Source organism: Sardina pilchardus, chromosome 9, assembly GCF_963854185.1.
Source record: "Sardina pilchardus chromosome 9, fSarPil1.1, whole genome shotgun sequence".
NCBI classification, from domain to species: Eukaryota; Metazoa; Chordata; class Actinopteri; order Clupeiformes; family Clupeidae; genus Sardina; species Sardina pilchardus.
Genome location: NC_085002.1, coordinates 19,459,836 through 19,474,447, shown reverse-complemented (window position 1 = coordinate 19,474,447; position 14,612 = coordinate 19,459,836). Strand labels below are relative to the sequence as shown.

The 14,612-nt window shown below is 38.8% G+C and overlaps 3 protein-coding genes across 4 annotated transcripts; all 3 read right to left on the bottom strand.

The window, feature by feature from the left end:
- Positions 1-1,260: 1,260 nt before the first annotated feature.
- Positions 1,261-3,593, bottom strand: LOC134092983 (green-sensitive opsin-3-like). Its single transcript, XM_062546197.1, has 5 exons — positions 3,233-3,593; positions 2,711-2,879; positions 2,069-2,234; positions 1,552-1,791; positions 1,261-1,362 (listed from the first exon to the last, which is right to left on the bottom strand). Exons 1-5 carry the CDS (start codon positions 3,591-3,593, stop codon positions 1,261-1,263), a joined length of 1,038 nt encoding a protein of 345 aa, XP_062402181.1.
- Positions 3,594-6,755: 3,162 nt separating this feature from the next.
- On the bottom strand, positions 6,756-8,455 carry LOC134092982 (green-sensitive opsin-1-like). 2 transcript variants are annotated; one of them, XM_062546196.1, is made up of 5 exons: positions 8,089-8,455; positions 7,830-7,998; positions 7,479-7,644; positions 7,050-7,289; positions 6,756-6,857 (listed from the first exon to the last, which is right to left on the bottom strand). In XM_062546196.1, the coding sequence occupies exons 1-5, from the start codon at positions 8,447-8,449 to the stop codon at positions 6,756-6,758; spliced, it is 1,038 nt and encodes a 345-aa protein (XP_062402180.1). In that variant the 5' UTR covers positions 8,450-8,455. The 2 variants fall into 2 exon arrangements, with proteins under 2 accessions (XP_062402180.1, XP_062402179.1); XM_062546195.1 differs by having other exon boundaries at positions 6,808-6,857; positions 7,043-7,289; positions 8,089-8,449.
- Positions 8,456-10,916: 2,461 nt separating this feature from the next.
- Positions 10,917-12,613, bottom strand: opn1mw1 (opsin 1 (cone pigments), medium-wave-sensitive, 1). Its single transcript, XM_062546194.1, has 5 exons — positions 12,247-12,613; positions 11,993-12,161; positions 11,642-11,807; positions 11,214-11,453; positions 10,917-11,018 (listed from the first exon to the last, which is right to left on the bottom strand). The coding sequence occupies exons 1-5, from the start codon at positions 12,605-12,607 to the stop codon at positions 10,917-10,919; spliced, it is 1,038 nt and encodes a 345-aa protein (XP_062402178.1). The 5' UTR covers positions 12,608-12,613.
- Between the last annotated feature and the right edge of the window lie 1,999 nt (positions 12,614-14,612).

Sequence of the window (14,612 nt, the reverse complement as noted above, 5' to 3'; positions counted from 1 at the left end):
AGTCATAATGATTTGTCCGAAAACAAGTGATGACCTAGTGATAATGTATACAACATTAAGAGTTTAGGTTAGCTCAATAAATCATATGATTTGGCCCTTGTTGATTGATCAACTTCTATACCAATAGCTATAGGTGTACATGTACTGTAGATATACAGTATATGTATATATGTGTCAGTCTGTGTCTAAAAGTGTGCATAGCAGAGCAAGGGCAGATTGCTCTATCTTTTCCATTCAAGGAGCTTCTGGTATAGCTTGCATGTATACCTCACTTTATTTCTCAGTGTATTTATTTTTTTCATTTCCTTTCATGATACCCTTTTCATATAGTAATTGAAATTTCAGGATTGAAAAATGACCAATATGGTATTTCAGCCTGTATCCCTTTTCAGAGATACGTATGCATTAGAGATAGGATTGCATTTAGATGTGTGTCCACTCTAATAACTGAGAAGCAAGGACTGGTCACTTTGTGCCTCGACAGCTACCTTTGACTTGCTTCCAAATAAATGGCAGAGTAGCTTAAGATCAGAGTAGCTTTTAAGCTGAGTAGCTTATCTGATGTGATATCTTCAAACTACTTTGAGGTTTATGACAGTAAGGGGCGGGCATGGAAAAGACTAAGCTCTCCTCTCCACCCTTGGATGTGGGATGGGGAGGTTTAGAGGAAGGATCAGACAGCAGATGAGAGGGGAGGAGACAAGAGGACCTTGACAGGAAATAAAAGGATCGGGGGAGATCGGATGCACCCATTTGAAATGTAGACATGCATGTTGAACAGTCATTCATGATACAGTAAGCATAGAGGACGATAATCATGATGGCAGTTACTTTTTTTTGTTTTGCTTTTATTGCATATCAACTCTCAACATAGACAAACAAAATAGCTTTGACTTTTTTTTCATTTTTTTATGCATGTGTTTATTTAACTAATACATGTATTATTTTTACAAAATATGTACAGAAAATATTGTCAAGACATTACCTTCAAAGGACGTATAAATACATTCCAAAAGATCCATCAACAACTGAGCAATAACTGTTACCTGTCTCACATGTAGTGTCTCACAAGTATTAACAAAATGTCAAGCCAAATCACATTACTCAAATAGTGTATGAACCCGCACAGCAAAATTGTTTTCTTTTTTGTTTTTACAGTTGTTCAATTAGTTTCAGATAGTTCAGAGACACTTGTGAGACAATGTTAGAGTTTTTTTGCCACGTGTAGAACAAATTGAGAGAAAACGGATCCTAATATCTCTATGCAGGACCCACTGAGGACACTTCTGTCTTGCTTGTAGACACTGACATCTCATCCTCTGGGACTTTGCCAAGGACGGTCTGCATCATGCAGCCTCGGAACTAGAGAGAGAACATATACACACACACACACACACACACACACACACATGCAAAGACAGAAAAAGAGAGGTTATTCTAGGGAATTACAGCTACATCTAGACCAATTATCCTTTTTCTTAATTTCATACCAACTTTCTGCCTTATTTGATACATATGGGTTCCTAGTCAAAGCAGTTGAACGTGGTTTACCTGTTTGTTGAGCAGCACATAGATGACTGGGTTGAACAAGGCTGAGGACTTGGAGAAAAAGGCAGGGACAGCCATGAACTGAGCACTGAAAGCAGCTCCCTTGTTGAAGAAAATCCAGGCAGCGACAGAAGCATAGGGTGTCCATGCGGTGAGGAAACCCAGAACCATCAAGATGCACATGCGTGTCACTTCCTTCTCTGCCTTCTGGGTGGAGGCTGAGTCCTGCTGTTGAGCTGCAGCCTAAAAATAAGATGTCCACCGTTAAGTACTGCGCAACGCTGAGGAGACAGTGTACTAAACGGCTACAGAGTTTCTATTTTGATTCCTATTCCTTGGTTAAAGTCCAGCTATTTTTCAATAAAGACTTGATAAATGTGGCAATTATGATAGAGAACTTAATAGAGACCTCATTGAGCACTAATACACAACACATGTTCCCTAAAACATCCGTATGACTGCAATTACATATTACTTTCTTTTTATTTAGCAAAACCAGAAATGAAGCCAAAAATAATACCGCTTTGACTGTGCAGACAAGACTTCCATAGGTGAAGAAAATAGTGGTGACAGGAATACAGAAATGGCAGCTGAACATGTACATGACATAAGATTCGTTGTTGAATTCAGGGCTCAGGGTGTAATAGTCAGGACCACAGGAGCACTGCATTCCCTCAGGGATGTACCTGAAAATGAATATATATATATATATATATATTTTTTTTTTATCCAATTAAAATAATGAATGAATGAATGAAACAACTTGAATGTTTTTTTTTTTTTTTTTTTTTTGACATTTCTTGGTGTCTAGAAAGGAACAACGCATTCATTTCAAGAGTAAATGAATGAAGAATTTGATTTGATTTACTATCAATTTCTCTATGCCTTGAATTAGCCCTTGGGGATCAATAGAGTATCTATATATCTATCTATCTATCTAATGTAATGTATTGCGTGTTGTATAGTCATTAATAAATACTGGATGATTATAAAACAGAAAAAGCATTACTGTAAATCTCCCAGAACTTACTATAGGCTAGGCCTGTGGTCATTATAAAGGTAGCCAATTAAACATGTTGGTGGCTGATCACTTATGCACCTTGAGCATGCTATTTGAATCAAGCCCCTCCCTGTCTTCGGTTTCCATGCGAGCGAGACTCACCTGGACCAGCCGACCAGTGGTGGCACAGCACAAGTGCTCGCCATGATCCATGTGAATGCCACTCCAGCGCCGGCATGATTGGCACCGAACTTAAAGCTGCCCATGGGCTTACAGACAACGATGTACCTCTCAATGGCCAACACCACAAGTGACCACAGAGACACTTGACCTGGAGGGAGGAGACAGAACATAGCATGGAGAACTTAGTTCAGCAGATTTTCACTCTTATTGCAACACATAGTGAGATGTGTTAAAAAAAATAATGCAAGTTGTGTTGTTTCAATTTCAAAATTTCCTAATATTTTCAACACATATTTTGTAACAAGTAAAAAAAAAAGGAAACAACACAAACTGTGTTGTCCCTATCTGGACACAGAGATGTGTTAAAAACAACACCAGTTGTGTTGTTTTCAACACATTTGTTTTAATTACACTCTTTCGAGTGTAACTAGCACTCTGTATCACTGTTGGCTTTCATGGTTGAGAAATCCTTCTGATTGCCAGTTGTTGTTTGGGGCTCACCTCCAAGAGTAGCCATGAAGCCCTCAATAGCACAGCCCAGAGGTCCAAAAACAAAGTAGCCATTGATGGATGTGACGAAAGTGACGGTAAATCCAAACAAGCACATGATGGTTCCGGCCACAGCCAGGTTGACCAAGATGAAGTTGAGAGGCTGTCGGAGTTTCTTGTGCAGAGCTGTCACCACCAGGGTCAAGACGTTGATTGGCAGACCGGTGCAGATCAGGAAAAACATATAGGCTGTCAAAATTTTGAACTGCCATGGATCAGCCAGGTAGTACTGCTCGTATTCATATGGACTCCTGACCAGCCCAGTCCTGTTGGACATGGGGATGTAGAAGTTGCTGCCCTCTGTTCCGTTCATCCTTAGATACTGGACTTCAACTAAGAAGAGTAGAAGCACACGAGTCTCTGAGTGTCCTGCTGTGTGCCTGTTGACACCTGGTCCTGTGAAGGGATGCTGTGAGTTTGGTTATATACACCCCTGAGCCTCGTGGCAGGATGGGGAGGAGGCAAGATCAGACTTCTCCAGATCATCATCACAAAGATTTAACTGAGAAGTGACAGGGGATAATTAGACTAAAGATAGATTATCCAACGGGCTTTATGCACATTTTATCATGTCTTGATACGGGATGTACAAGTAGCCTACAAACAGACATAAAGGTGACACACTTAGCATTTCCGTCCAGCTTAAAATGCCATGGACTCTCTTGTGTCATCCCGTCAGTTTGAGGCCACACAATCAGGTTAAATTGTTTGCATCAGTACACACCATTGTATTTTATTGTTAACACAAAGTTGGAATAAATAATACTCACCAGAGTAGGGACTACTATTTGTGAAACTTAATTTATACATTCATTCATCAATAGCTTTTTACCATGATGTGTTTGCTGGTTGTAAAGACATTTTACAAGTTTATTTGAACTACATTCTGATCATCCTCTAAGACCTTTTCTTTGGTGGTTCCTCGTTGATTAAATGAGCTGCTAAGCATTCTGCATTATGATCATTTTGGGGCTTTCAAGATGTGTTCAAAGTGTCATCTGTTCACCGTCCACCTAATTAATTAATTCTCTTACAGAATTATGGTTTGCATGTTTGTGACATTCTTTAAAATGAAAACCACATAATATGCTTGATTTTGTTATTGATATTGTTGCTATTGTTATGACTACTTTGCTCAGTGTATAGGCTTTTCAACTTTGTTTGAAACTATTATGTGCAACTAATGTAGTGGTCATATGCTGTAAGTTGCTTTGGAGAAAAGCATCTGCCAAATACCATAACCATCATATTTTGAGTTGAACAACATGCCATGGAGTGACTTCTGTGCATTGGCAATATGACATGCCATGGTGTATTGTTCATATAATTTTACTTTTCAAATTCATTCTGCCACTTTATCTAAAACAGTAACATTAGCATTATAATTTTTCTTTTTGTAACCATCTGTATTCAACAAAAGACGTTTGCACACCTCTTCTGGACACCATGGATACTTTTTCAGTTGACACATTCAGTTGGTATTCTTGTACTGTCTTATAACTGGTCATTGCAAAGGTTTTATTATCACTGAAGTATGACATTGACCATATTCTTGGTAGATCTTTAATAAGCAACTACTTGGTCTTGATGTAAGGGATACCGGCTGCTCAGGTGTCCTGTTATACAGAATTGATGAATGCGGCAAAGAACTCCCCAACGTGCTAATCTAATTCATAGGTGTCCTGTTATTCAGAATTAATAGCCATCCCACCAGTCAATCAGAAAAGAGTATTTCTTCTAGGAGAAAAGGGAAATATGGAGTGCTCTTGTTGTCAGTGTCGGTAAACTCCACTTATGCCAGGTGCTCTTGAAGTAAAAAAATCCTGAGAGTATTTCTTCTGTCTTTGTGATAAATAAGCTTATTATGGAAACGTCATAGCCTTCTAAAAGGATAATTTATAGAAAGCCGGTCATTATCGGGAAAACAAGTCCCAACAGAGCTAACAGGTCTTGCTTCGTCCTGGTGGACTTATTGTTAAGACTTATTGTCTTAATATATTACTGTCTTGCCACTATTCTGTCACATATTCAGACAGTGTACTAAGAGTAGCCTATACCAACTCGATATTTTCATCCATACTATACACTAGGAAGTAACTTTTGATTAAGACCAACTTGTTGCTAATTGAGGATTGGAGAATAATAAATTGTTCAATAAAGACTTAATAAATGTACAATTATCCTTAATACAGACCTCGTTAAGCATGAATACATGCACACACATTAGTCAATAGTTACCATGTGCTCCCTGAACTCAAGTGTTAGACCTTCCCAATCTACATTACAATCTACATTACAGTGGAGTCTAATAAGAGGGAGATAATATGCGTCAAGTCACTAAGAAAAAGGGAATCTCTTGAAACATCCAACTCTTGATTGATGGGTAAGGACGGTCATGGTCAGGGTATATTTAGCCAACTGATTTCTTACAAAACTGTGGTGCACCATAATTCATTAGGATGTGGAATTTGAAAGAAACTCTACAGTGTACCAAGCATACTGTACATGAGACGTTTTCGTGCGCTGCTCTGGTGGTTTAACAGGAGGGCAGATGAATGAATAACACTGAAGGACTATGCTAACAAGATTAGTTTGTTTCACCCCTCCCCTTGACCACATTAAAGATTAGACGAGATATTCTCATGCCCCAAAGCCTGACACGATGTCATGGTGGTGACACGGACAGGATTAGAAACATTAAAAGTCATTTTATCACAACAATCAGCCCTGTAAAATATATTCGATGGTATACAGATGCCAATTTAGTTCTACACTTTTTACTTCCAATTGAAAAATGTTAGTCGTGGTCACAAGCTGCACTGTAAAGAAAGATAAACTCACAACTGAATTGCGAATGCTTTTATTACCCTAAAAACATAAATATTTATAAAATATTTACACAATGACGCAAAGAGGCCATCAAAAAATCTTGGAAACCATGCAATAAAGCAAAAAAATTGTTATTCTAACATCAATTCAAACCAAAGCACTGGAAGCAAAATCCAACACTTTCCCCATCCTCGGGAATTTCAACCATTTTTGATTACGTTGCACCAGAGGGTATATAATATATGAACTGTTCGTCAAAGACAAACCGAACCAACAGCACTTTGTACTTTGTAATGAAGAAAACAGTCAGAAGGAATTCCCTCTAAGAACAGGTAATTGCTTTGCCAAAAACTGCAGTAATGCAAAAGAAAAAAATGATAACATCAGAAACAGATGAAGAATGCATTGGAAAATGGACATACAGTGAAGACAGACACATTTGTTCAAAATTTGATCAGGACATTTTGCAATCTCTACCAAGATCAAACAGAATGTTGTGGCAAAACATACTGAGCAAATCCAAATCTTCTTGTGACTTCTTCCGACAATGTAAATTTTTTAGACTTTTTGGGATGACCATTAAAGAGTCTGAAATAACACGTAGTCTGAATGACATCTGAAAAATTGTTTCAAAAAGGAGGTGTGCCTATGCTGGACCCACTGAGGACACTTCTGTCTTGCTTGTGGACACTGACATCTCATCCTCTGGGGCTTTGCCAAGGACTGTCTGCATCATGCACCCACGGAACTAGAGAGAGAGAGAGAGAGAAAGAAAAACAGGGCCACAGATAAAACAACAAGTATTCACAGATAAAGAGGTACAGTTTACACCAAACACGTGAAAGAAAAAATAATAATTGTTTTAAATGTACTTTTAGAGGTGAATGCAATAACATTGTGATTCAAAATCATTAGATTGTACAATTCAACCACAGATTACCTGTTTGTTGAGCAGCACATAGATGAAGGGGTTGAACAAGGCTGAGGACTTTGAGAAAAAGGCAGGGACAGCCATGGCTTGAGGTGAGAAGGCTACCCCCCTGTTGAAGAAGATCCAGGCAGCAAAGCTAGCATAGGGCACCCAGGCCAGTAGGAAGCCAAAGACCATGAGCACACACATGCGAGTCACCTCCTTCTCTGCCTTCTGAGTGGAGGCTGAATCTTGTTGTTGAGCTGCAGCCTAATGATAAACCAGAGTGTCCATAAGAGTAGTGTCAGGCAAAAGACCTTACTCAGGATGAGAGCAAGCATTAAGTGAGTTAATCTTCTTGCTGACCTCTTGAAGAATAGTTCTACAAATGTCCACCACTGTTTACACCCGATATAGCTAAAGAGGAGTGAATCATTACGAAGGAAATAAATCACTTACTGCTTTGACTGTGCAGACAAGGTTCCCATATGTGAAGAAGATAGTGGTTACAGGAACACAGAAATGGCAGCTGAACATGTACAAGACATAGGATTCGTTGTTGTATTCAGGGTTCAGGGTGTAGTAGTCGGGTCCACATGATGTCTGCATACCCTCGGGAATGTACCTATATATGAGAAAAAGAAAAAGAATTAGAGGCATAAAGAGGAAATATCTCTTATTTCATTTAATCAGGAAATAAATAAACAGCACTGACATATCAAACAGAGAATGGATAATCTCATTACTTCAATCTCATGTTCCCCAACACCCACCAGTGTAATCACATCAACTGTCATCAACTGACTTTACCTGGACCAGCCAACCAGAGGAGGAACAGCACAAGAAGATGCCATGATCCATGTGAATGCCACTCCAGCTCCAGCATGGTTGGCACCAAACTTGAAGCTGCCCATAGGCTTGCAGACAACAATGTACCTCTCAACAGCCAACACCACAAGTGACCACAGAGAAACCTGACCTGTGTTGAGAGGAGCATAGAGCGTGTGAGGGACGACAGCCTTCCCTTGTAGGTTCAAAAATGTGGTTTATCTGTGAAATGTTGACTTACCACCAAGAGTAGCCATGAAGCCCTCAATGGCACAGCCTAAGGGTCCAAAAGCAAAGTAGCCAACCATTGACGAGTAGAAAGACACAGTGAATCCGAATAAGACCATGATCAAACCAGCCACAGCCAGGTTGACCAGAATGAAGTTGAGAGGTTGACGTAGCTTTTTGTGAAGGACGGTGACCACCAGTGTCATGGCGTTGATGGGGAATCCAACGCAGATGAGTAGGAACATATAAAAACCCAGAGCCTTGAATTTCCATGGTTCAGCCAGGTAGTACTGCTCGTAGTGGAAAGGATCCCTCACCAGCCCTGTCCTATTGGACATAGGGATGTAGAAGTTGCTTCCCTCTGTGCCAGCCATCCTGAGTTGAAGCCAAAGAGCAGTGTGAGGATGCAATAGACTATAAGTCCAAAGTTGTCTTCACCTCTCTACTCTGACAGAGAATATGTACATGCTTATATATACCAGTAAGAAGGAGGCGGAGGAAGTCTGCTAAAAGTATGTGCCAGGGGAGGTCCTGATCTTCAGGAGGCTGACTGTCAGATTAGATATGATACCCCCCATGTGGATTAGCAAGCAGATTTGCTAGTATTAAGAGACTGGGTGTTGGTGGAAGGTGGTGGCAGAATATATATGTCGAAATCTAGATCCTTACAGTCGACCAACCTCAATGTATGCACGCTACCTCTGTGACTCATTCTTCAACTTAGTGATCTGTTCTGTTCAGAAACAATTTGAATAAATAAATTAATGAATTGATGTCAGCTTCTAAAGATCTTTTCAACGCCTGTTTGGATATACAGTATGCATCACATTTGTTGGTCTTTAATAGCAGGGCTAGACTTGACTCATTGTAAGCATTTGCTAATGGAGTAAATTTCAAATATAGCTACTTTACAATTACTACTCTAGAGTATCTGACAATATGATATTGCAAGAAAGATTAAGGCACATCTCTTGTGAAAATATTAAAACACGTGGACAACGTTGTTTTGAAAGCGAAGTATTTAAGATTTTCGAACGTTTCACCTGGTTTACAACATGTTTCCAACATATCTAATATTTATAGCAATGAAAAATGAAACACTTGTAGCCATATGGTTCTTTGTTTTGTTCCTTGTTGATATATGTATATTATATACATATTAGTAATTAAGGGGAGGTGTGATGATCTGTGTATATATATATACAGTTTATATATATACACAGATCATCACACCTCCCCTTAATTACTTCCAGCTGAGTACATCCCCTGGCCCAAATTTCTCCTTCCTGAGCCAGTAGACAAAATGATCTTCATGAGGTGTGATGGAAATCTGTCTTGCCCTGCTGTGTTCAGTAAAATAAAGTATTTGATATTACCTGTAACTGGTTTCTTCAACAACTCAGTGAGACTGGAGTTATACAACAGGCACGTAACTTTAGGTTTGCATACTTATCAGAGTAATGTTATAAGCTTAAAGTTTATCTGAGCTGTGTTTATTTGATAACATAATAGAAACACAGACTAAAGAACAGGCTAGCATGAATGTGATTTTCAAAGTTTATTAATGCAAATAATATGTCCTGTGCTTGAAAAATGGCAATAGCCATTTTATCACAGCAATCAACCCTGTGAAATATATTCACTGGTATTTTAATGGATTTTTTGGATCATTTTTCTTTTTTTTTTTTAAGTATTTTAAAGTTATATTGACTCACATAGAGGTACCTTGGTTTGCTACTATTAATTGGTTTCCTATAACAGAACATGTTGATATTGTGTTGACAAATGGAAGCTTCCATAGGTAAAGCAATGTAAATCATAGTTATTATTGGTATCACTTTATTTTAATGTGTTGCTGTAACAGTGTACCTACCTAGTTAGCTACAGTGGTACAACATGTTCTAGCATGTACTAGCATTGCACTTGAATTATGTATTTGTGGGTACCTACATATAGTAGTTACATTGCAATACTGAGTACAAGACTTTGCCAATTTGACTAAATTTTTCATCTGAGCCAAAGGGCTGACCTGAGACCTGCTGGATGGGGTAAATCTGGTCATGATAGATTTAATATACGAACTATTCTTAGCTCCAGTCAAGGCCTTATTGTCCTCAGTGTACATGTAACAGCTGCACTGCTACACCTTTGTTACTCTTTGACACAGTGGAATAAACCTGTTAAGTGTACCAGTTAATTACTTGCATATTACATCTATCATGACATCATCAACTTATTGTTATACACTTTTTACTTCTGTTAGAAAAATGTGCACACAAAATAACTCACAACTTAATTGTGAATGCTTTTATTACCCTAAACATACATATTTAAAAAATATTTACAGAACATAATGACACAAAGAGATCAACAGAAATCTTGGAAACCATGCAATAAAGCAAACATAATTGTTCTACAACCATCAATACAAACCAAAGTACTGGAAGCAAACCACTTTTTTGATCCTCTGGTTGTTCATTTATTTTGTGTAATGTCATTCTCATTTATTCGTCTTTTTCCACCATTTTTGATTATGCGGCATCAGAGTGTACAGAATGTTAATGTTGTTCGTCAAAGAAACTGAACCGACTGCGCTTTCACTGCTTTGCCTGAAACTGCAGTAATGCAAAAGGAAAACTGACGAGAAGAGAAATCAAGAATGCATTGGAAGATGGACATACAGTGAAGACAGACAAATTTGTTCAAATTTGATCGGGACATTTTGCAATCACTACCCAGATCTAACATAATTTTAATGCAAAATATACTGAGCAAATCCAAATGTTCCAATGACTTCTTCTGACAATGTATTTTTTTTTTTTTTAGACTTTTGGAAAATGCCTATGCTGGACCCACTGAAGACACTTCTGTCTTGCTTGTGGACACTGACATCTCATCCTCTGGGGTTTTGCCAAGGACAGTCTGCATCATGCAGCCTCGGAACTAGAAAGAGAGAGAGATAAAGAAAATCAGACAAAACATTTTTTTTTCAAAGATTGGGAGGTACAGTATATACCAAATACAGTACATGAAAGAAATTCAATTATTATTTAAAAAAAAAAAAAAATCAAGGCTATGGCAACATCATGTTTGAAAAATAAATAAATAAAAAAAATGTTGAAATTATCTGTAGATTACCTGTTTGTTGAGCAGCACATAGATGAAAGGGTTGAACAAGGCTGAGGACTTTGAGAAAAAGGCAGGGACAGCCATGGCTTGAGGTGAGAAGGCTACCCCCCTGTTGAAGAAGATCCAGGCAGCAAAGCTAGCATAGGGCACCCAGGCCAGTAGGAAGCCAAATACCATGAGCACACACATGCGAGTCACCTCCTTCTCTGCCTTCTGAGTGGAGGCTGAATCTTGCTGTTGAGCTGCAGCCTAATGATAAACCAGAGCGTCCATAAGACTAGGTCATGCAAAAGACCTTACTCAGGATGAGAGCAAGCATTAAGTAAGTTAATCTTCTTGCTGACCTCTTGAAGAATTGTTATACAAATGTCCACCACAATTTACACCCGATATGGCTAAAGAGGAGTGAATCATTACGAAGGAAATAAATCACTTACTGCTTTGACTGTGCAGACAAGGTTCCCATATGTGAAGAAGATAGTGGTTACAGGAACACAGAAATGGCAGCTGAACATGTACAAGACATAGGATTCGTTGTTGTATTCAGGGTTCAGGGTGTAGTAGTCGGGTCCACATGATGTCTGCATACCCTCGGGAATGTACCTATATATGAGAAAAAGAAAAAGAATTAGAGGCATAAAGAGGAAATATCTCTTATTTCATTTAATCAGGAAATAAATAAACAGCACTGACATATCAAACAGAGAATGGATAATCTCATTACTTCAATCTCATGTTCCCCAACACCCACCAGTGTAATCACATCAACTGTCATCAACTGACTTTACCTGGACCAGCCAACCAGAGGAGGAACAGCACAAGAAGATGCCATGATCCATGTGAATGCCACTCCAGCTCCAGCATGGTTGGCACCAAACTTGAAGCTGCCCATAGGCTTGCAGACAACAATGTACCTCTCAACAGCCAACACCACAAGTGACCACAGAGAAACCTGACCTGTGTTGAGAGGAGCATAGAGCGTGTGAGGGACCACATTTTTGTAGGTTCAAAAATGTGGTTTATCTGTGAAATGTTGACTTACCACCAAGAGTAGCCATGAAGCCCTCAATGGCACAGCCTAAGGGTCCAAAAGCAAAGTAGCCAACCAATGACGAATAGAATGCCACGGTGAATCCAAAGCAGACCATGATCAAACCAGCCACAGCAAGGTTGACCAGAATGAAGTTGAGAGGCTGACGTAGCTTTTTGTGAAGGACGGTGACTACCAGTGTCAAAGCGTTAATGGGGAATCCAACGCAGATGAGTAGGAACATATAAAAAGCCAGAGCCTTGAATTTCCATGGTTCAGCCAGGTAGTACTGCTCGTAGTGGAAAGGATCCCTCACCAGCCCTGTCCTGTTGGACATAGGGATGTAGAAGTTGCTGCCCTCTGTGCCAGCCATCCTGAGTTGAAGCCAAAGAGCAGTGTTAACAGTTGATAGATACTATAGGTACTGAGATGTGCATGCTTTTACAGGCCTTTAAATAGGAGGTGGAGAAAATCTCGCTCCAGTGGGTATCAGGATGAGGGCACATGCCTGTCAGATTAGATATGATACCCCCCCTTTGGATTAAGAACAGATTTTCACCAGCACAAAGGGGGCGGGGGGGGGGGGGGGGGGGGGGGGGGGGGTTCTGCACAGTTGGTGATCTAAGACAGTATATGTGTATAGGCTTAAACTCCCCAACAGTTTTACATCCCAGTCTTCTGATGAGGGTGTGTTATGTCAACCAGTCATAAACCCTAGGTCAAGATAGACAAATGTGTCTGCTAAATCACACAACCATAACCATATATAAGTCTGTGTATGCCAGATTGTCCAACAGTCAAGCCACTCTTCAAGCCACATATGTGTTCCGCAGCACTTAAATAAAAATGTTCCCAATACTCCTAAGCAGAGGTCAGCATGAATAAAAACGTATGCAGCATTGAATTGACAAAGCTAGGACAAAGGCAGTCACAACATTCTGCATTTAGATTCTGCATTTAAGTGAAAAATGGTTGAAAACTCTAAATTGCATTAACGATCAGCAACTAACTGATTGGTAAATGGATTATCAGAACAATCCTTTTAGTGTTGGATGCAACTAACACGTCGCTTTGGGTATAGCGACAAAATAATTAGTCAGTGTCCACATAGTAATGTTCATGCAATGCACATGAAAAACTATTAGAACTAAAAACTACAGAACTTTACTTGACTATTTACTGTGTACATGTTAACTTCACTGTATGATCAAGAAAATGGTCTTACTGAAGCAGCAACAAGCAATATACAGTATGAATACATTGCTAGTGGGTTTAAATTGCAATTAAAACATTACATGTAGTAAGTCTTATTTCTATTATTTTATGTCTTTCATTATTTTACATACGTATTATTGATTGTTATTCTGTAAAAAAAAAAAAAAACACATAAGCAAATAAAAGCTTTTTGGAAATTTCCCTTCATTGGGTGGACTATATCCCACATGTGGTTTTAGTCAGTTTGTACATGACTTGTTGTATGGCATTTTGAGTTGCCGATCATGAAAATCACTGTCCTACAATGAGGTCACTTAATTCTGACTCAAACCATAATGAAGCAAAGAATAGCAAGAGAGTACATCTAGATTTTAGGTTGAGACTAAGAAGGCTAATATAATTCTTAAAAAATATTTACAGTACTATAATCTCAGAAAGAATAAAACTGTTCCATAAAGCTTTTGCTTTACAAAGTACAAAGTACATATAATATTTACCTATTAAGGCCATTTTTCTGGTAATTTTTTTGCCTTTATTTAAAGAACAATGGAGAGAGATGGTGTGCCATCTGGAAATGACTGATGCTGATATAAGATCAAATAAAATGTTATTGCTTTAAATTGGCAAAGAGCTTGTTTCAAACGAGTTGTATCTATTGTACACTTCAACAAACAAACGCATTAGCAGTGATGCAAAAGATCCGGTCATAACTGGAACAAAAATATGACATGTATGTTCTCTACGGGACAATTGTGTAAATGTACATCTGCACATGATAATCTGTATTAGGGTGGTAAGTCAATGCTAAGAAGTCACAGTAGCAAAGAGGTCGAAGTCTATAATCTTTTTCTCAATGATTCCTCATTGGTGGAAAGTTACCTAAGAGTTAATATGCAAAACCCCCTAAATCCACCTGACCATTGAAAGCTGGGAAATATACACGTATTCCCAGGAAGACACGTGTTCAATGAGGTTCAGTTGAATTAAAATAATTTCTTAACCAATCTGTCTCCAATTGTATCATCAAGGTTGGCCACAGATATACACTATATTGCTGTAAGTAATGGGTACCCTGCCTTGACCCCTACATGAACTTCCGTCGCATCTTATTCTAAATCCATTGGGCTTAATATGACATTGGTCCACCCTTAGCAGCTATAACA

What these genes read in the sequence shown, in the direction of transcription:
- LOC134092983 (XM_062546197.1), bottom strand. Translation starts at nt 3,593, where the DNA reads ATGAACGGAACAGAGGGCAGCAACTTCTACATCCCCATGTCCAACAGG. An exon ending in CTTCATGGCTACTCTTGGAG is followed by an intron (nt 2,880 to 3,232) that starts GTGAGCCCCAAA and finishes TCCTCCCTCCAG; the next exon opens with GTCAAGTGTCTCTGTGGTCA. An exon ending in TTGTCTGCACAGTCAAAGCG is followed by an intron (nt 1,792 to 2,068) that starts GTATTATTTTTG and finishes TCTTATTTTTAG; the next exon opens with GCTGCAGCTCAACAGCAGGA.
- LOC134092982 (XM_062546196.1), bottom strand. Translation starts at nt 8,449, where the DNA reads ATGGCTGGCACAGAGGGAAGCAACTTCTACATCCCTATGTCCAATAGG. An exon ending in CTTCATGGCTACTCTTGGTG is followed by an intron (nt 7,999 to 8,088) that starts GTAAGTCAACAT and finishes CTCTCAACACAG; the next exon opens with GTCAGGTTTCTCTGTGGTCA. An exon ending in CCTCTGGTTGGCTGGTCCAG is followed by an intron (nt 7,645 to 7,829) that starts GTAAAGTCAGTT and finishes TCTCATATATAG; the next exon opens with GTACATTCCCGAGGGTATGC.
- opn1mw1 (XM_062546194.1), bottom strand. Translation starts at nt 12,607, where the DNA reads ATGGCTGGCACAGAGGGCAGCAACTTCTACATCCCTATGTCCAACAGG. An exon ending in TTGTCTGCACAGTCAAAGCA is followed by an intron (nt 11,454 to 11,641) that starts GTAAGTGATTTA and finishes GTTTATCATTAG; the next exon opens with GCTGCAGCTCAACAGCAAGA. An exon ending in ATGTGCTGCTCAACAAACAG is followed by an intron (nt 11,019 to 11,213) that starts GTAATCTACAGA and finishes CTCTCTTTCTAG; the next exon opens with TTCCGAGGCTGCATGATGCA.